The sequence below is a fragment of the Numida meleagris genome, chromosome 11 (genome assembly GCF_002078875.1).
Source record: "Numida meleagris isolate 19003 breed g44 Domestic line chromosome 11, NumMel1.0, whole genome shotgun sequence".
NCBI classification, from domain to species: domain Eukaryota; kingdom Metazoa; phylum Chordata; class Aves; order Galliformes; family Numididae; genus Numida; species Numida meleagris.
In genome coordinates, this window is record NC_034419.1 from 2910099 (window position 1) to 2930097 (window position 19999).

The 19999-nt window shown below is 62.3% G+C and overlaps 2 protein-coding genes across 3 annotated transcripts; both read left to right on the forward strand.

Annotated features, from left to right (window-relative positions):
* SEMA3F (semaphorin 3F) lies at window positions 637-16189 on the forward strand. Of its 2 annotated transcripts, XM_021409608.1 has the most exons (18): window positions 637-906; window positions 5812-5972; window positions 6047-6109; window positions 6745-6864; window positions 7736-7825; window positions 9661-9754; window positions 10021-10140; window positions 11020-11159; window positions 11242-11356; window positions 11571-11640; window positions 11810-11954; window positions 12036-12258; window positions 12904-12992; window positions 13271-13312; window positions 13514-13671; window positions 13739-13806; window positions 14873-15006; window positions 15078-16189. In XM_021409608.1, the coding sequence occupies exons 1-18, from the start codon at window positions 795-797 to the stop codon at window positions 15492-15494; spliced, it is 2361 nt and encodes a 786-aa protein (XP_021265283.1). In that variant the 5' UTR covers window positions 637-794; the 3' UTR covers window positions 15495-16189. The 2 variants fall into 2 exon arrangements, with proteins under 2 accessions (XP_021265283.1, XP_021265284.1); XM_021409609.1 differs by lacking the exon at window positions 7736-7825 and having other exon boundaries at window positions 658-906.
* On the forward strand, window positions 16617-19997 carry GNAT1 (G protein subunit alpha transducin 1). Its single transcript, XM_021409893.1, has 8 exons — window positions 16617-17749; window positions 18247-18289; window positions 18622-18763; window positions 18837-18994; window positions 19063-19191; window positions 19267-19396; window positions 19472-19625; window positions 19807-19997. The coding sequence occupies exons 1-8, from the start codon at window positions 17644-17646 to the stop codon at window positions 19995-19997; spliced, it is 1053 nt and encodes a 350-aa protein (XP_021265568.1). The 5' UTR covers window positions 16617-17643.

A 19999-nucleotide genomic window follows, 5' to 3' on the forward strand; every position in this document is an offset into this window, starting at 1 on the left:
GCGCTGCACGGCCGCCCGCGGGGGACCTCCTTGGGGACCGCAGTGGGGACACCGCCTGTTCCCAGGTGGCTCGGTGCGATGGCATCCCGGGTTGCCCCCGAGGGCGCAGCGCGGCGGCGGCACGCAGCGCTCCGAGCACCTCCGGGTGAATGACCCCCCGGGCAGCTCCGCAGCCCCGAGCTGGGCTCTGCAGCCCCGAGCTGTGTGCGCGGTCACCGCGTGTCCCCGGAGGTCCCGTGCTCAGGGCACAGCGGAGCGGTGCGTGTGTGTCTCGCTCTGCGGCCCCGCTCCGTGCTGAGCCCCGGGGAGCCCAGCTGCCTGGCGCACAGTGCGGCTTCTTTCTTTTTCTGTTTTTTTTTTTTTTTTCCTTCTTTTTCTTTTTTTATTTATGAAAAAAAATCTTTTTTTTTCCTTTCCTTTTTTTCTTTTCTTTTCTTTCCTTTTTTTTTTTTTTTTTTTTTTTTTTTCTGTGTGTGTGTTCGCTTGCGGAATAATGAAGTCCAGATTTCCCTCCTGTTGGAAAGATGTGAGCCCAGCTCTGTGCTGCGCTCAGGGCTGGGAGGGGATGGGGGGCAGCACCTGGGGGGGGCCAGCTCACCTGGGTGCACGCTGCAGCCTTACTCTACAGCCCGTCCCCCCCAGCTCTGTGCTCCCCTCCCCATTTCTGCCCCCTCCCATGCTGTCAGTGGGGCTTGGCCACGCTCCTCGCTGTGGCATCCCCCCTTGACGCCCGTCCTGCTGTCCCTCTCTGCCAGGCGTGCTCCCCCCGGACTGCCCCCAGCGTGCCCCCCACCATGCCCGTGGCCACCGTCCTGCTCTGGGCCACCCTGCTGACGCTGGGCTGGCGGGCAGCCCATGGCAAGGACGGCGTGCCCCCCACCCCCAGGGTGCAGCTCTCCTTCAAAGGTAAGCCACGGGGACCGGGGTGGGGGGGGCACACACCATCCCCTGAGCTGTATGGGGTCACCGCTGGGATCCGCAGCCCTGCGGGGTGCCCGACCCTAAATCCTCACCAGGGGCGGCCCCCGGCTGCTGGCTCCAGACAGCAGCTTGCAGCCGCGCCGGTATTAGTGCCCGGAGCTGGCGGGGGGCCGGCGGGAAGGGGGGGGAAGGCAGCAGGAGGGAAGGGGGTTAATTAACCCTTAAGTGCCTGAGCCACCAAAGGGTGCGGGTCCAGATCTGGGATCCACGATGCAGCCCTGACACTGGTATTCTGGATGGCATTTCTGACCACCGAGTGCAGGGCTTTGGGTTGCAGAAGTGGAGGAGCGGAGCCCAAATCACAACTTGGTCAGTGCAGCTCCCACGGTGTGTGCCGGTGCCGTGGGTCCCCATGGGCGCTGCTGCCACCCGCATGGTGGTCCCACCTTGTCCCTGGCTGGGGACACTCTATGGAGGGGGGTGGGCATGTGGAAGTGCGTGCTGGCTTTTGTAATCCTGCTGGGAGCGGGTCTGAAGCCAGAACGTCCCCGTCCTGCTCCCTGGGAGCCATGTGGGGCTGCACCATGTGTTGTCCCCACTGTGCAAAGCAATGGGGACAACCCCAAAGCGTGCGCTCACGGCTGGGGAGAGGGGTGCTGAGATTCAGATGGGGGCTTGGGTGTGGGCTGGAGGGCTGGGGGCTCTGCGGGTGGGGAGCAGAGCAGAGCCCCTGCAGTGTGCAGAGCCCAGCGGGCAGCGGCCCCAAACGCAGCCGGGATTGTGCCTCGGCACGAAAATCCCTGGAATGAGGCAGCAGGACAAGCCCGGGCGAGAGGCAGGAGCGGTGCCTGCCCGGCACGGAGCTGCTGGCCCTGCGGCTCTGCATGGTCCTGTGCTGTGTCCCTGCTTCCCCCTCACTGGGAGCTGGGGGACCGGATCCCGTGGGAAGGCTCTGGGGGAAATGGGACCTGCCCCTGCCACCTGCTGAGCCCTGGGCGCAAATTAATTCCAAACATTCCATCACATCGTGGGGTGATGTGTTCCCTGTGTGCGTTTTTGCCCCAGCATGGTGCTACGGTGGCACGTGGGGACGAGGGGCAGGGTGCCTGCTGGGTATGGGGACAAGGGGACGGGGTGCTGCTGGGAAGGTGACACAGAGGGATGGGCGCAGCATCCTCCCGGCATGGGGAGGAAGCGCCGTGTGTTGCAATTCCCCGAGGCCCTGCGTCATCCTCGGCGAAATGCTATCGTGCGTGGAGCGTTTCGGGAAAAGCACACAAAGGAGGATGGGCTGCGGTGTCACGGGGCCGGCGCTGCGTCCCTGCCCCAGCTGGGACCGGGGGGACCCTCTTGTCACTGCCTTCCTGGTGCCGGGCAGGAAGGTGACCAGCATGGAAAGAACAGCGCGATCCCGCGCTGCCCTGGAAGAGGGAGAGGCTGCGGGGCCGCCCTGCGTTGCCAGCAGCTCTTCCCAGGGCCATGCCGGCCAGAAATAGGGTGGATATTTTTAATCACCTCCTTGCTTGTGAGTGATTTCCCCCCGTGCCGGGCGCATCCTGCTGCCCCCTCTGCTCCGGTTTCCTCCACCGGGCACTGGGACGTCAGCTCCAGGAGTGATGGAGAGGATGCGGTGCGTCAGCGGGAGGAAGGCATACAGGGTCAGGGCTGCACTTCAAAGCCTCCGTCCCCGCTGTCACCTCTGGGAGCCGTCCCCGTGAGGCCGCTTCCCACCTTTTAGTGGGAAAAAATAAAACCCCAAACCTCCATTTAGTAATGATAATAATAGCCACGTCCTAGAGCGCAGCCTGGGCCCTGCCTCAGTTTCCCCTCCCGGCGCTGTGCCCCGTTGGGCATGTCGATGGCAGATGGCCGTCCGGCGCCCGGCTAAGCTGCTGCAGCTGTGGGGCACATGATGCGGCGGCTGCCCATAGACACAGCCAGGTGGGGGGGCACGGGGGGGGGATGAGGGCTGCGCAGCACCCGTCCCCTCTGCCCCCGCCGCCTTTTGGTATTTTCCCCTTCCTCCCGTTTTGTCGGTGATGAACAGCTCCGAATTTGGTCCTGCTGGAGGGAGGGGCCTGGATCGGCTTGGCTTGGCTGGCGGCCCCCTACCTGCAACAATCTGAGCCGCTTCCTTCCCTGCTGCCTTCTTGGCGGGCGGCAAACTGCCTGGAAAAGGCACGGCCGCCTCGCTGCGGGGCTGGGCGCGGGGCAGCAGTGGGGTTATGGGGCATCATGTGTGGCTGAGACACTCAGTGAATGGGTTTCCATGGGGCTCTGTTGGGCTGTGGGCTGTGGATGCCCATCCGGTGGGCGGGATGCTCAGTGGGGAAAGCCGCACTGGAGCCCTTTGGGAAGTGTTTTGGGGCGGTTTGGGGCTCTCCTGCTGGCGACCAGCAGCTCCCTGCTGCTGAGGATGTGGCCATGGCAGCGTTACCCCGATGCTCACTGTGGGGTGTCCCATGTCCCCGCTCCCCCTCCATCCCCGGGGGCACCCCATGGTCCCTTGCTGCTTCTGGGTTTGGGCCGCATGCAGGGAAGCATCCATCCGCCTCCAGGCTCGGAGGCACAGGGTCTCTTTTCAGGCAGAGTCCCAGTCCCTCCTGGCTGGGGATGAATCAGCATTTTTGGCTGAAAAAAAAAAAAAAAGCAACCAACAACCTTGCTTTTTTTATTGGGAGGTGGTGGGGGTGTGTGCCCAATTCCCCCCGCTCCAGCACCAGGCGTGGGGCCGGCCCTGCTTTGATGTGGGGTTGGATCCATGCACTGCGGCACCTGTCCCCTGTCCCTGCTGGGGCACGGGGCTGTCCCTGTCCCTGTCCCCGTCCCTGCGGTGGCACTGCGGATCAAAGCAGAGCCATTCCCATCCCATCCCGCAGCCCCCGCCGCGCTCCTGCGGCTCCCTACCACCTGTGAGCGGCTAAATGGGAAAAGAGCTTGGCTGGGGGCCACGGAAACTCTCTTATTACATGTAATTAGCTTAATTACATCATAAATAACCCATCAAGGGGTAGCGGAGTGACGCTCAAACAAATAAGCAATTCCGCTTTCCTAGGGCGACCCAGCCGCGCTTTGATCGCCCCGATGACAACACGTGGGTTCAATGCGGAGGGGACCAACCCCCGTCCCCGTGGTCTCCACGGCCCCGATTTTGGACTTGGGGATTTGGGATGAATGGGATCCATGGGATCAGTGGGAGCCTGGTGGCCATGGGGCTATAGGGGACGCTCCGTGTGGGGCCAGGACCCCGATCCCGCGCACCCCGCGGCTCCGTCGGCACGTGAATTAAATTCATTCCCCCGGATCACAATCAAGAGAAGGGCTCCCGAAAGGCGCTCCATCCGCAGTGCCAGGAGCGGGCAGAGCGCTTATTGAATATAAACACGGCGTGTAATTTACATGCTAATTATGTTGAATGCACTACAAGCCCGTAATTAGAAACTAATTAGGTGAGAGCGGGTGTAATTGGCTTCGCGGCACAGCGGATGGGTGATGGAGCACCTGGGGAGGTGGCCGCAGGGCCCGGATGGGATTAACCCTTTGCTCCCTCTGCTTTTTGGGGTCCTGCAGCACCCAGCTCTGCTTTTTGGGGTGCTTTGGGGGGCATGCAGTTCTATCGCATGCTCCCGGCCATTTATGCAATGATGTGCGTTGGGATGGGCACGGATCAGCCCACCCTGCGAGGGATGCTCGGTCCCTTGTCCCCATGGAGGCCACCTGTGTGGAATGGGGCAATTAAAAGAGGATTAAGGGGGGGGGGGCAGCGGCAGTGGGATGTGCTCGCTGGGCGTATCGGCTAACGAGCAGCCCCACCGGGAACTGGGGCTGGGGGGTGTAACGGGGGTGCTCTGTGCAGGGGGCCAGAGGTCACGACGTGGGCTCACCTGCCTGTCCGTCAGCAGCGGGATGCGGGGTCACGGGGGCATTGCCGTTCCCCACTGTGATCTCTCGGGCGCGGAGGTGGCCCCAACCCTGTTGTGCCAGTGGAGAGGATGGGGACGGGGATGGGGACATGTCCCTCAAGGGAGGGCTGTGTCCCGTCCCACCCCACTTGGGGGGAGCACATCCCGTGATGCAGCTTCCCAGAGCAGGACAGAGGAAGCCTGCCTTGCGCCCAGAGCTACCAGCCCCATTGCTGCCAGGGGGCACCCGGACCGACCCCCAGTGATGGGATCACCCTGCGTGGAGGTGCCCCTGCTGCAATGGGGGCAGAGCCATGTGTCCTGGGGTGGGACCACAGCGGTGCACCTGGCTCCCCATGGGACTCGGGTCATGAGATATCATCGGCTTGACCTGAGTTGCCGGCCCCATGCCCAACCATGCCTGGAAGCCAGCTCACCCCTGCCAGTGGGGCTGGGGGGGGGCTGGGGGCTGCCCCTGGCCCAATGCAGCCACTGCAGCTCCGGGAGATGGGGATGCATTTTGGTGGAGGTGGCATCTGATGGCTGGGGGTGGCACCCATTGGGCATTCCATCCCATCCCTTGTGCTGGCTGCAGGGAGGTGAGGTGCAGCCTCCCGTCCCCCCCCCACCCTCTTCTCACTGTGCCCTGCCCCTGCTGTGTGCTTCTTGGCGCCGTCCCACATCATCTGCAGCACTTCTGCCTTCCATCTGGCTGCCTCGCTGCACTTTTGAATATTCATGACCCTCATTATCCTCTTTCACTCGTTTCTCCCACACTCGGGCTAAAAATAACTCCCAAAGGGGGGTGCGGGCTGGGGGCTCTGCTCTCCCTTCCCCAGGAGTTGGGTTTTGGGGCCCCAGTCCCTAGGGGCTGGGAGATGGTGACGCTTCTACAGCAAGGGCCAGGAGCAGAGGGCTGATGGCAGAGGTTTGGGGAGCGTTGGTTGGGGCATGCTGGCATGTTGACGTGTGTCCCTTGGCCCCGCAGAGCTGAAGGCCACCGGCACCGCACACTTCTTCAACTTCCTGCTCAACTCCAGTGACTACCGCATCCTGCTGAAGGACGAGGACCACGACCGCATGTACGTGGGCAGCAAGGACTACGTCCTCTCGCTGGACCTGCACGACATCAACCGCGAGCCCCTCATCGTAAGCTGTTACCTCCGTGGGATGGGACGGTGCGGGGCCAGCAGCCCTGGTCCTCACCTGAGATGTTTCCGCAGATCCACTGGCCTGCCTCCCAGCAGAGGATCGAGGAGTGCATCCTGTCGGGCAAGAACAGCAACGTGAGTGTCACCCAGCGAGGGGAGGTGTGGCATCCTGCTGCTGGGAACCTGCTTGGGTTGACGGTGACTTATGAGTCCCCATGCTGCTCGTTGCCGTGACCATTCCCAGGGCTTTGATGACCACCATGAACCCACTTCTGGGAATGGCAAAGGGGCTGGTGGCTGATGGCGATTCGTGCCCTCACGTCAAAAAGGCACTGCCAGGGCTCACTGTGTCTTGGACTTGCCATGACATCCCCAGGTGTGGCCGTGTCCTGCTGTCCTTTCTGTCCCAGCTGGGCAGAACCCTCCACAAGGCTTCACCTTTCTGTCAGGGCTGTGCCCTCAGGTGTTCCAGAGCCGTGGCCCACACCAACCCGTGGCCCACGCCAACCCATGGTCTACACCAACCCATGGTCTATATGAACCCATGACCCACGTCAACCCGTGACCCGTGCCCAGCACCAGCCCCATGCCCCATGCCAGCCTCCTGCCCTCCTGGCTCTGCGGCCTCCTTCCTGCCTTCCCAACTCTTCCCCTGGGGGATGGACCCTGCAGTGCCACCCCAAGTGTGGCTGGGATGGTGCCCAAGGATCCCTCTGGGTACGGAGCCCTGGGTCCCTTGCATAGCTGCCACCACATCCTCTCCTTCGCAGGGGGAGTGCGGCAACTTCATCCGCCTGATCCAGCCCTGGAACAGGACTCACCTCTACGTGTGCGGCACCGGCGCCTACAACCCCATCTGCGCCTTCATCAACCGTGGGCGCAAAGCACAGGTAAGGGGCGGGGGGACGGGGGCTGCGGTGGTGCACGTGCAGGAGGGCACATCCTGGGGCCAGTGCCAGGGGGCTCGGGAGACAGTGACAGGCTGAGCTCCAGCGAGGTGAGGCTGAGCATGGCCGAGACTGCTCTGCAGCATGAGGACTTCTCTCTGCACCGGGATGCAGTGGACCCCACACCGGCCCTACACCGATCCAGCAGGGGAGGTGCTGTTGCATTGAGCCCTTCGGCATGGATGTGGCCGGCACTGCTCCAGTGCCAGCATTCTGCAAGGAGAAAAGTGGTGGCCTCGTGCCGTGGGTGAGCAGGGACAGTGGTGGCATGTTCCACGGGATGCTTGGATGCCAGCGAGGGAGAACGTCACCATGCCCTGATGAGCACAGCTTGACACGAGAGAGGCGGTGGAGCCCCGCACGCTGGGTTGGATGCGCAGTGGAAGAAGTTTGGGGTGACCAAAGCTGTGGCTGTGGTGTGCCATCAAGGTGTGCCACCTGGGTGACCTCTGCCCCTGGGTTGTGTCCTCGAGGGCAGCGCTGCCTGCTTGGAGCAAGCCAAGCCAAAGGAGACGCGGTGCTGCGTGAGGATGGGGCAGCCCCAGTGCTCCATGGCTGCCACAGGGAGAGGCTCAGACTGCTCCAGCCTGGGACCGCTGGTGGCATTTCACCGTGTCACAGCACTCGGATGCACACTGAAGACAGCGTCGGACGGTCCTGGGGACAAGGCTCCATGTCCTTGCAGAGCCAGCGGAGAGCACGGTGCCGCGCACAGTGCCACGGGGACAGGCTGCCGGCGCCATCCTGCAGCCCCCAGCCCGGGGGTCCCGTCCGCCCCCCGGTGCTAACTCTGTGCCCTGCTCCTTCTCCCCAGGGCTTTCCGCCGAGCCAGCCCCTGCAGCCGGGAGGCCGGGAGAGCAGAGCCACCGACGGCCCCCGCAGCCCGAGACCAGCAGAAAGCAAGGTGGGAACGGGTCTGGGGGCCCGCCGCCGCTGTGCCCACCTCGCACCGGAGCCGCGGGCTCCTTCTTCCCACCGGCAGCTCCGGGGCTGGGGGCCCCTCACCGCGGCCCCCCCCGCTGCCTCCCCTCCTCTCTGCAAAGTGCTCTGCGGCGGCCGGCCCGGCGTCTCCTCTCTCCTGCTCTCACTAACTCCTTCCTCCTTGTCCCCAAGGGGACACTGTCAGGGGTGGCTGTCACCCCCCACCCTCTGTCTCCGGGCTTGCCGTGTCCCTGCAAATCCATGTGTCAGCAGAGGCAGAGGGCTCAAGAGAGCCGTGTGCAGGAGGTGTTTTGGTAGAGTCTACAAAAATGTTGCTGAGCAGCTGCCTGGCCAGCATCCATCTGCTTTGCCCTGCCTGGGGAGGGGGCCTCGTTCCATCAGTGGAGTCAGGGAGGTGATGTCCCCAGGTTCTGGGGACAGCCGGCATCCAGCCTGCCCGGACAGTGTCTCCCCTTGGACTAACATGGGTCAGTGCATGGGACGGGGCACGTGTAGGTGCACAGACAGGTCCTGCCTGTCTCTGTCCCTGCCGCGTCCCTTCCTCTCTGAAGGGGACATCCCCATCAGTTTGATGCTCTCAGCCACCAGCTCTGCCACAGGCACCTCCTGCCCCATGCTGGGGCTGGACGCATTTCTGATGGCCAGTGGGCAAAGCACCAGTGCTCATGAAGCACCCGTACCAGCTCACAGCTTGCCTGGTGGGGAGGTGATGTGGCTTATCCCCATGGAGGGGTTGCCACCAGGGCCGGGGATGGAGGAGCTCGTGGCAGTGACAGAGACATGGTGTGGCGATGGGGATGGCAGAAGTGAGGTGTCCCAGTGGGGCCGTGCCCACCTCTAGGTGCTGGGCCTGGTGCTCATGGGCCAGGAGAAGCTGGCATGAGCAAGTCTTGCAGAAGTGTTGCTTGAGGAGAGGAAAAGCCTGAAGCAACTGCTGTCCCTGTGGCTGCCATCCTTGTGCCAAGTGTACCCGTGGCTAGCATCCCCATGGCTAGCTTCACCATGGATGGCGTCCCCGTGGATGATGCCCTCATGGCTAGTGTCCCTGCGGTTAGCCTCCTGTTGTCCCCAGGTTTGCTGTAGCTGCCCAGCAGGATGGCTTTGGCCCCACACGCAGCTCTTCAGCCTGTCCTGCCCTTCCCAGAGCCCACTGCTCTGTGGGGACCCTGCTTGTCCTATCACTGGGGCTCGCAGGGTGCGGGTGTTGGTGCTGCCTCGCTCTGTGCGCTGGGGACGTGCAAGACGTCCCTGCCTGTCCCTGCATGCCCAGGGCAGGAGGTTCCACGTGATCTACAGGAAGTGGATTTCGTTTCACCCTGGCGTGGGGCTTGGTGCCAGATTTGCCGCAGTGGCAGAGAAGAAAGCAGCTCCCGGTGGTGGGGCTGGCTGGCCCTGAATCGCCCGGTGGATGTTGGTGGAAGACGGCTCCTCACTGGCTGTGCCTGCAGCCAAAGCCCGCCTGCAAAGGACTGGAGCTGGGGTGGTCCCAGCGCTCCGAGCAGCCCCTGCGATGGCTTCGTCCCTCCATGCTGATGGGCCGGGAAGCGGTGTAGGAACCCTGCGAGCGATAACGGACCCACGCGGTGGAGGGCACGGAGCAGCACCCAGCACGCACGGAGGAGCACCTCCTGCAGACCTCGGCTTCCCAGGAACCCAGCAGGGTCCCACCGCATCCATCCTCTGCTGGCAGCACCTGCGGCCACTGCACTCTGTCCCATGGAGGCCTCTGCCTCTGAAAGTGCCGTGGGGATGGAGGGGGAAATTGTCACAAGCCCCTTGTTCTGCTTCCTTCTCCAGGATTATATCTTCTACCTAGAGCCGGACAAGCTGGAGTCGGGCAAAGGGAAGTGTTCCTATGACCCCAAAGTGGACACTGTCTCTGCATTGATAAGTGAGTCCTGTGGCTGCCAGGGCTGGGTGGAGGGGACACGGCCCGCATCGCCCCAGTGTCCCCGAGCAGCTGGGCTCCCGCTGCTGTGGGCACTCAGACACCAGACACTGGCTGAGGGGGTCCTTGCAAATTGGTAGCGTCCTCCAGTGTTCTCCGGGGTGGCCATGGGCAACAACTCCTGGTTGCCTGCTGACTCCTGCCCAGGGCTGGCTGGGGCAATGGGAGAAGGTGCAGGGAGCTGGGCATCTGATCCCTCCCCTCTGCAGATGAAGAGCTCTACGCCGGGGTCTACATCGACTTCATGGGCACTGATGCAGCCATCTTCCGCACTATGGGCAAGCAGACGGCCATGAGGACAGACCAGTACAATTCACGCTGGCTGAACGGTTGGTATGGGGTGTCATCGGCCCAGGTGTCTTGGAGAACCCATGGATCTGGCCTTAGGGATGAGGCAGATTGTGCCCCATTGCATCCTGCCCACAGATGTGGCAGGCAGGGGCAGGTGCATGGATGGTGGGGTGGGATGGGGGATGGACTGATGCAGGTGTGATGGATGGATGGGTGGAGGGATGGATGGATGGATGGATGGAGGGATGGTGAATGAGTGCGTGGATGGATGGATGGACAGATGGATGATATATAGCTGGATGGGCAAGTGAATGAATGATGGGTGGAGAGGTAAAGGATGAGTGGGTGGGTGAATGAGTGGACAGATGGAAGGATGATAGATGGATAGTTGGAGAGAGGAAGGAAGGAATGGATGGATGATAGATGAATGGATAGGTGGAGGGAGAGAGGAGGGAAGGGTGGATGGATGGATGGATGGATGGGTGGATGGATGGGTGGAAATCTAGAGCAGATGGACAGAGGGATACCCCTATGGTGACAGACACGCTGGGGCTTTGCAGAGTGGTGGGAGCACCCAGCTGGTGAGAGGCAGTGCTGTCTCTGCCGGAGCCTGTGTATGGGTTTTCACCGAGCTGAGCATTCAACCATGTCCCCGTAGTCAGTGACCCTGAGCGCTCTTCCTGCCCCCGTAGAGCACCCCCGGCCCCAGAGCTGCAGCTGAATAAACAGAGCAGAGCAGATGGGGTGGTCCTGCTGGGCGTGAGGGCTGCCGGGGCAGGGATCGAGGAGGGGGAGCTGTCAGCACTGGCTGGGCACAGGCTGATGGATGGCGAGGGGAAGCCATCACGCTGGTGGCTTTGCAGGGGCGGGGGCTGTGGGTGTCCCCAGGCTGACAGCACTGCGTCGTGCCCTTGCAGACCCTGCCTTTGTCCGTGCCCAGCTCATCCCTGACAGCAGCGAGAGGAATGATGACAAACTCTACTTCTTCTTCCGGGAGAAGTCTGCAGATGCCCCTCTCAGTCCTGGGGTCTATTCCCGCATCGGGCGCATCTGCCTGGTGTGTGCAGCGGGGTGGCGGGGTGCAGGTGGGGGCTGGTGGTGGGGTGCGTGGGGCTGAGCGCTGGGTCCCTCTGGCACAGAACGACGATGGGGGGCACTGCTGCCTGGTGAACAAGTGGAGCACCTTCCTGAAGGCCCGGCTCGTCTGCTCCGTGCCAGGACCCGATGGGATCGAGACGCACTTTGATGAGCTTCGTGAGTGCGTGGGCTCCATGGGAGGGGGTTGGGTGACCCCAGTGGTCCATCTGCACCCCCACAAGCTTTCAGGGCGCCCTGGGGAGGGGACGTGGTGCACTGTCCATTTGGGAGGGCTGAGAATTCCATTGCTGCCCCACCATGGGAGAGCCCAGCCCGTGCAGTTGTCCCCAGCCACCCCCTGGGGGTAACACGCTCTTCCTTCTGTCCCAAGAGGACGTCTTCATCCAGCAGACACAGGACACCAAGAATCCCGTTATCTACGCTGTCTTCTCCGCATCGGGGTGAGTGCGGTGCCCTTGCGGCGTGGCGGTCCCTGGGGATGGGGACTTTTTGTCGAGGTGGGTAGAGGTCCTGGTGATGCCAAAGTGGGCGCGGGGCGAGGTGGGGACGCTGGCGGTGTGAGCACGCAGGTGGCACACATCCCTGAGGCCGTGCCGCTCCTCCTGCCAGGTCAGTGTTCAAGGGCTCGGCCGTCTGCGTGTACTCCATGGCTGACATCCGCATGGTGTTCAATGGGCCCTTCGCGCACAAGGAGGGCCCCAACTACCAGTGGATGCCCTACACGGGAAAAATGCCCTACCCCCGGCCGGGCACCGTAAGTAAGACCTCTGGCACTCATGGAGATGATAGCCCCGGGACACTGGGGACCCCGCCAATGCCTTTTGCCTGCCTGCAGTGCCCTGGGGGGACCTTCACACCCTCCATGAAGTCAACCAAGGACTACCCTGACGAAGTGATCAACTTCATGCGCTCGCACCCTCTGATGTACCACTCCGTCTACCCAGCCCACCGGCAGCCTCTGGTTGTGCGCACCAACGTCAACTACCGCTTCACCACCATCGCTGTTGACCAGGTGGATGCGGCAGATGGGCGCTATGAGGTGCTTTTCCTGGGCACAGGTACCCACGCCGCGCACCGCAGAGAACGCAGCATGCTCCAGCGCGGCCTCAGAGGGCACGGGCACCGCCGGGGCTGGGTGCCTCTGCTGGCACCTCTGCTCCATGGTAGAGCAGAGCGAGGGGCTGAGACCCCTGTGCCGTGGACCCTGGGAGTGTCGTGGCCTGTCCCCTGCCCTGGTGCCCATCCTAGGACACCGCCATCCAGCCTGGTCCTTTCTGTGCCCTACTGTCCATCCTAGCACACTGCCATCCAGCCTGGTCTATCCTCTGCCCCATTGTCCATCCTAGAACATCCAGCTTGGTCCTTTCCATGGCCCAGGCTCAACTCCAGCCTCGATCCCCACATCAGGGCCACCGTTGTCCATCCTGGTGCTTCTCCTTCCTTGTTGTCCATCCAAGGGCCACCATGATCCATCCTGGTCCTTCCCAAACCCAGTGCCCATCTCAGCTGCTGCCCCCCTGTTCTGGGCAGTGGCAGCCCCTAGCTGTGAGTGGTGACCTGAGTGTCACAGAGTAACCAAGACAGATGGAGAGGGGCATGGGGGGGGTCCTTCCTGGCCCCGTCAAGAACCCCATTCCCAAGAGGGGAGGGCACGGGTGCCCTGCTGGTGGCACTGAGCGTCCAGGCACCCTGGTGTCTTGCAGATCGGGGCACAGTGCAGAAAGTCATTGTGCTGCCCCGGGACGACATGGAGACAGAGGAGCTGATGCTGGAGGAGATCGAAGTGTTCAAGGTAAGGGCTGGGTTGTCCCTCAGCTGCTGCTGAGCATCCTTGGCCCACCCCATGCCCAGAGCTGATGGGACACCACCAACGCCAAGTGTCATTGTCCCAGCCTTGGAGCTGATGTGACACCAACCAGTCCCCTGGGCTCAGTTCCACGGAGACCCACAGCATTGTCCCTCTGCCTGCTGACCCTTGTAGCTGCCTTTGCAGCCCCCCAGCAACTGGCGTGGGCCTGGGGGACATATCCCATGCTTCACTCCATGTCCTTCACTCCTGCTCCTATCTAGGTGCCAGCACCCATCAAGATGATGACCATCTCCTCCAAGAGGGTGAGTGACATCTGTGGCTAGATTTGGGGACTAGGACATGCTGTATGCCTGCTGCCACCATAGTATGACAATGGCCATCAAGGAGGCCCATGGGTGCCCCTTAGTAGCTCTGGGATGTGTGGTCCCCACTGCTCCCAGTACTGGGGACATGGCCATGTGGCCAGGGGGCATCTTACCCTGTCCTCTCTGTCCCCCCAACAGCAACAGCTTTACGTGTCCTCGGCTGTAGGAGTGACCCACCTGGCCCTGCACCGGTGCGACGTGTATGGAGAAGCCTGCGCTGACTGCTGCCTGGCCCGCGACCCATACTGCGCCTGGGATGGCAAGGCCTGCAGCCGCTACTCGGCGTCCTCCAAGAGGTGGGGATCTGGGGGAGGGCAGGGGGGCCCAAGGAGGTTCCCCAGGTCACCTCCTGCCTCCCCTCAGGCGGAGCAGGCGGCAGGATGTCCGGCATGGCAACCCCATGCGCCAGTGCCGAGGCTACAACTCCAATGGTGAGTGGGCATGGCACAGCACCAAAGTGCTGGGGGCAGAGGTGTGGGGCAGGCCCTGGGGAGGCATGAGGGGTAGGAGGTGGGAGAATGTGGGCAGTGGGATTGTGGGAAGAGTGTGTGGGAGGCCTTGAGGGCTGGTGGGTGTGTGAGTGGATGTACTGGAAAAGTATTGGATGTACTGGAAAAGAACCGTGGGCTGGGCAGGGGGGTGGGTGGGTGGGTGAATGGATGGATGGATGGAGAGAGAGATGGAAGGAGAGATGGAGAGGTGGGTGGGTGAATGGATGGATGGATGGATGGATGGATGGATGGATGGATGGATGGATGGATGGATGGATGGATGGATGGGGTGAGTACATGGATGAATGGAAATATTGGAGATTGAAGCTGGATGGATGGATGGATGGATGGATGGATGGATGGATGGATGGACAGATGGATGGATGGATGAATACAGTGGGGAGAAAGAAGAGCACAGATGGGTGAATGGATGCTTCAGGGAAGGATAACTGTGGATGGATGGGTACAGTGAGAGAAGGAAGAGCACAGATGGATGGCTGAGGGTGTAGATCAATGAATGGAAATGTTGGATGAGTGGATGAATGGAGAGATGGATGGATGGATGCATGGATGGATGGGTGGATGGATACAGTGGTGAGAAAGAAGAGCACAGATTGATGTATGGATGCTTCAGAGAAGGATGACCATGGATGGATGGCTACACTGGGAGAAAGAAAAGCAGAGATGAATGGATGACTGGGTATATGAATGAATGGAAATGTTGGAGGTTGAAGATGGAGGAATGGAGAGATGGAGGAATGGAGGGATAAATGGATACACAGGGGAGAAAGAAGAGCACAGATGCATGCTTCAAAGGAGGATGACCATGGATGGATGGACAGATATGCTGGGGAGAAGGAAGAGCACAGATGGATGCTTCAGAGATGGGCGGGTGGGCAGCAGGAAGACCCCTGCTGCTGCTGCATGGGGCAGAGCAACATGTGTGGGAGGGAGATAGGGCTTGGGGACGTGTGTGTGACCTGACTGCCACGTCCTGCTCCTGCAGCCAACAAGAACACGGTGGAGGCCGTGCAGTACGGGGTGGAGGGCAGCACCGCCTTCCTCGAATGCCAGCCCCGCTCGCCACAAGCCACCGTCAAATGGCTGCTGCAGAAGGACAACAGCGACCGACGGAAAGAGGTAGGAGCTGTGTGCTGTGCACCGGGTCCAGGGGCACGTTGGCATCCAGCTGAGCCCCTCTGTCCCCACAGCTGCGCACAGAGGGCGGCCGGGCACTGCGGACGGAGCAGGGCTTGCTGCTGCGTGCCCTGCAGCTCTCCGACAGCGGCTTCTACTCCTGCACCGCCACCGAGAACAACTTCAAGCACACGGTGACCAAGGTGCAGCTGCGCGTCCTGGCCGCCCGCGCCGTGCACGCCGTCCTGCTGCAAGGCGAGCTGCCCCCCGCCGCGCTGCCGGGAGCCCCCACGCCGCGTTACCAGGACCTGCTGCAGCTGCTCACCCGCCCCGAGCTGGGACTCCTCGACCAGTACTGCCAGGGTTTCTGGCGACCGCCGGCCCCCGGCCCCCCCGAGCCGCTGGCCGCCCTCAAAGCCAAGGAGCTGCAGGACCAGAAGAAGCCACGGAGCCGCCGGAATCACCCGCCAGAGAGCTGCGGGCACACATGAACCCCTCCCCAGGGACTTTGCTAGCACAATGGTCTATTTTTCCCTCCTTTTAATATTAAAAAAAATATCTATAAATAAATAAATATATATATATACCCACACCCATGCAGGCAGACACGCACGCATGCTCACCCCCTCCCTCCCCCCTTCCCCCCCCCGCCCTCTCCTGCCGGCGGCGGTATTTATTTGCAGGTTGTACATAGTCACTGGGGTGACACCAGCATCATCTCCCGGCACTGGGGACGGTGGAGGACCTGGGGGTGGCTGTGTCCTGCACCTCTCATCCCCTCCCATCCTGGAGTTCCATGGGTCCTGGTGCGATGGGCGGTCCTGGTGCCCTTTGGGGTATGGTGGTGCCACACAGGAGGGGATGAGCCAGTGATGAGAGGGGACAAGCCAGCAGTGAGAGGTGGCACTGGGTGAGCTCAGCCTCAGTGCCTCAGTTTCCCCTTCTGGTTATTTTTGAGCCAGAGCTGGGAGGAGGCCGAGCTGCAGGTACAGGGATGTGGCTTTGTCCCCTGCTGGGGAAAGGACACGGGACACACAATGGGGACAGGGCCAGGAGAGGTGAGATGGGGCACCCTGCCCATTGCTGGGGTTGTAAATAGTTGTAGGGGAGGAGTGCAGGGGCAGCCAGGTTTCCCCCCTCCCCGCAGCCTGCAGCACGCCCAAATAAACACTGGCTTTGGGACAGATGCCTGCGTGTGCTCTGTTGGGGACAGGGACTGGGCAGTGGGGGACATTGTTGAGCTCTGAGGGTGGGATTCAGGGGAGCACATGGTGGGGTGCTAGGAAAACCGCAGGGTGATTGAGGGGGCACTGGGCAGTGGGAGGTGATGCTGGAGGCCGTGCAGGGGCACTACGGGGGCACTCAGAGTTGCCACTGGGGGCACTGCAGTCACTGCTGGGGTCAGGCCTAGGTGGTCTTTGGCCAGAATAGGGCAGCACTGGAGGTACTGGTGGCAGTACTGGGAGCACTGAGGGGATGGTACAGGTCTGTAGTGGTCTGCACTGGTCTGCGCTGGACTGCACTGGTCTGTACTGGTCTGTGCTGGACCGTACTGGTCTGTACTGGCCTTTGCAGGGCTGCAGTGGTCTGTACTGGTCTGTGCTGGCCTGTACTGGTCTGTGCTGGTCTGTACTGGCCTTTGCATGGCTGTGCAGCGCTGTGCTGGGTCGCTCTGCCCCCTGGCGGCCAGGCTGGGCACTGCAGGAGCCCTGCGGTGGCGGGGGGGGCATTGGGGACAGCGTGGGATGCTGGGGCTGGGGAACACGGAGCTGTACTGGTGGACACGGGGCTGGGGGACACAGAGGGGTGTTCCTCGCGACATGGGGGTGGTTTGGTGGCAATGGGGACACAGTGGGGGGGACGCTGACAGGGGGGCGAATAAGGGGCATGGGGATGTAGGGAAGGTACTGGGAGTTGCCTGGGGACGCTGGGATGCTCCCTTGGTGCACTGGGAAATGCTGGGGGGAAGGACATGGAGTGTTCTTGGTGGTGCTGGGTGAGGCCTAGGGACACTGGGGGCTGGGGCAGGGGGCACTGAGAGGAGCTGGGGACATTTCAAGGGTCTTGGAAAGGGCCTGGGACAGGGAATAGGGATGATACTAGGGGTGCAATGACATCAGGTAGGAGTTCCTGGGGGGACACCGAGATGGTTCACAGGGGGCATGTGAGGATGGTGGTGGACATCCCCACTACAGGGCCATACCCATGGCCTGGGGGCAGCAGGGACATCCCTGGAATGGGGCCATATCCATGGCTGGGGATACTGGGGACATCCCCACTACAAGGCCATCCCTATGGCTGGGGCCAGCAGGGACATCCCTGCCATGGGGCATAGCCATGGCCTGGGGACATCACTGAGCCACCATCTCTGGGAGGGGACAGCCGGGTGCCCTCCCTGCAGAAGCGCTGACGTCGGGAGCCAGGGGATTGCTGAGCTCAGCCTGGGGCAGATTTCGGGGCTTTATCCGGAGTCTGGCTTAAGCCGCGCTCCTTGTCCCCGTCCTTGGCCCACTTGGGTGGCAGCAGCGGCCGCAGTCGGGCGGTGGGCGAGCGCTGGAGGCGGCGGGGGGCTGGCGCACGCTGCCCGTCCTGGTGCTGACCTCCACCGAGCGGGCGAGCCGGCGGGCGGCGGAGGCGAGGATGGGAGCAGGGGCCAGTGCCGAGGAGAAGCACTCCCGTGAGCTGGAGAAGAAGCTGAAGGAGGACGCTGAGAAGGATGCCAGGACCGTCAAGCTGCTGCTGCTGGGTAGGTGGGCACAGCTCCGGGGGGATGCTCGAAATTCCCCCATGGCATCCTCATACTCTGAAACCCAATAGCCCCAGACTTCCCAGCACCCCTGAAACTCTCCCAATCCAACACCCCCACAGCGCCGAGTACCCCAGCCCCACCCCAGCACTCCCAGATCCCTCCATGTCCCCCCAGATGCTGCCCTTGCAGCCTCCCAGTGCTGCAGGTCCCTCTCCCAGGGCCCCCCAGTTCCACCAGCAGTGCTCTCATGGGTACCATCCATCCCCATGTCCAGGCCCTGGCTGCGTCCCCCTGCAATGCCCCACTGCTGTGTCCCCATCCCCATCCCATCCTCACCTTCATCTCATCCCCAGCACACCCCTGGCTGAGCCCCCCAGCAGCACCACCCCAGTGCTCTCCCAGACCCCGCTGCCACTCCCCCTGTGTGTTCTCCTGTGTCCCCCTGTGGCGGTCAACACTGTGGTCACTGCTGTGCCCCCGCTCTGTCCCCACAGGAGCAGGGGAGTCAGGGAAGAGCACCATCGTCAAGCAGATGAAGTAAGTCCCATGGGCAGCACCGTGTCACCTATGTGTCCCATACCACAGCCAGGGGGAGCATCCACCCCTCAGTACCCTGCACTCTGCCTTAGTATTCATCCCCATGAGTGCCCTCACCCTATAGTTCAGCCCCATGAGTTCTCCCATCCGTTAGTTCAGCCCCTTGGGTGCCCCTACCCTACGGTTCAGCTCCATGGGTGCCACCACTCTATTATCCACCCATATGGGTACCCTACTCAACAGTTCAGGGCCCACAAGTGCCCCTACCCTATAGCTTAGCCCCATGCGTGCCCTCAGCACCCCGCTCAGCCCCGTGCCCCCATCTCGGCCAGGATCATCCATCAGGATGGTTACTCGCTGGAGGAGTGCTTGGAGTTCATCGCCATCATCTACAGCAACACGCTGCAGTCCATGCTGGCTATTGTGCGTGCCATGACCACGCTCAACATCCAGTACGGCGACTCAGCCCGCCAGGTGAGGGGCCGCCGGCATGGGGTGTGGAGCCGTGTCCGAGTCCCGATCCCTGCTGAGCTCCCGTCCCTTGCAGGATGATGCCCGCAAGCTGCTGCACCTCTCGGACACCATCGAGGAGGGCACCATGCCCAAGGAGATGTCGGACATCATTGGGCGGCTCTGGAAGGACACGGGCATCCAGGCCTGCTTCGACCGCGCCTCCGAGTACCAGCTCAACGACTCGGCCGGATAGTACGTGCAGGGTGGGCAGGTGGGTGGGGGCATCCATGGTGGGACATGCCTCACGCTGTGCCCACCAGCTACTTATCGGACCTGGAGCGCCTGGTGACCCCCGGCTACGTCCCCACCGAGCAGGACGTGCTGCGCTCCCGTGTCAAAACCACTGGCATCATCGAAACCCAGTTCTCCTTCAAGGACCTCAACTTCAGGTAGGACTCCAGCCCCCCCGGTGCTGGAGCGGTGTGTAGTGGGGGGATGCTGAGCCCCCTGGCCCTGCCCTGCAGGATGTTTGACGTGGGGGGACAGCGCTCGGAGCGCAAGAAGTGGATCCACTGCTTCGAGGGGGTGACGTGCATCATCTTCATCGCGGCGCTCAGCGCCTACGACATGGTGCTGGTGGAGGATGACGAAGTGGTGGGTGGCAGTGCTGGGGGTACTGGGGGGCTATAGGGGCTGCCAGGGGGCTGATGGGGCTGTGTCCTCCCACAGAACCGCATGCACGAGAGCCTGCACCTCTTCAACAGCATCTGCAACCACCGCTACTTCGCCACCACCTCTATCGTCCTCTTCCTCAACAAGAAGGACGTCTTCCTGGAGAAGATCAAGAAGGCGCACCTCAGCATCTGCTTCCCCGACTATGATGGTGAGGGCAGTCACGATCACCCCCTGGGTGGGGGGTTTGGGTGCCAGCACCCTTTGCCAAACACCCACCAGGCGTCCCCAGCACCCTATGTGCCCAGCTGTGCCACAGGTCTGGGCTGTGGGGTGATGGCAGGGGAACATAGGGGCTGCGGGTTACTGGGGACCCATGGCCCTGCTTGTAGGTCCCAACACCTATGACGATGCCGGCAACTACATCAAGCTGCAGTTCCTGGAGCTGAACATGCGGCGGGACGTGAAGGAGATCTACTCGCACATGACCTGCGCCACTGATACTGAGAACGTCAAGTTCGTCTTTGACGCCGTCACCGACATCATCATCAAGGAGAACCTCAAGGACTGCGGGCTCTTCTGAGC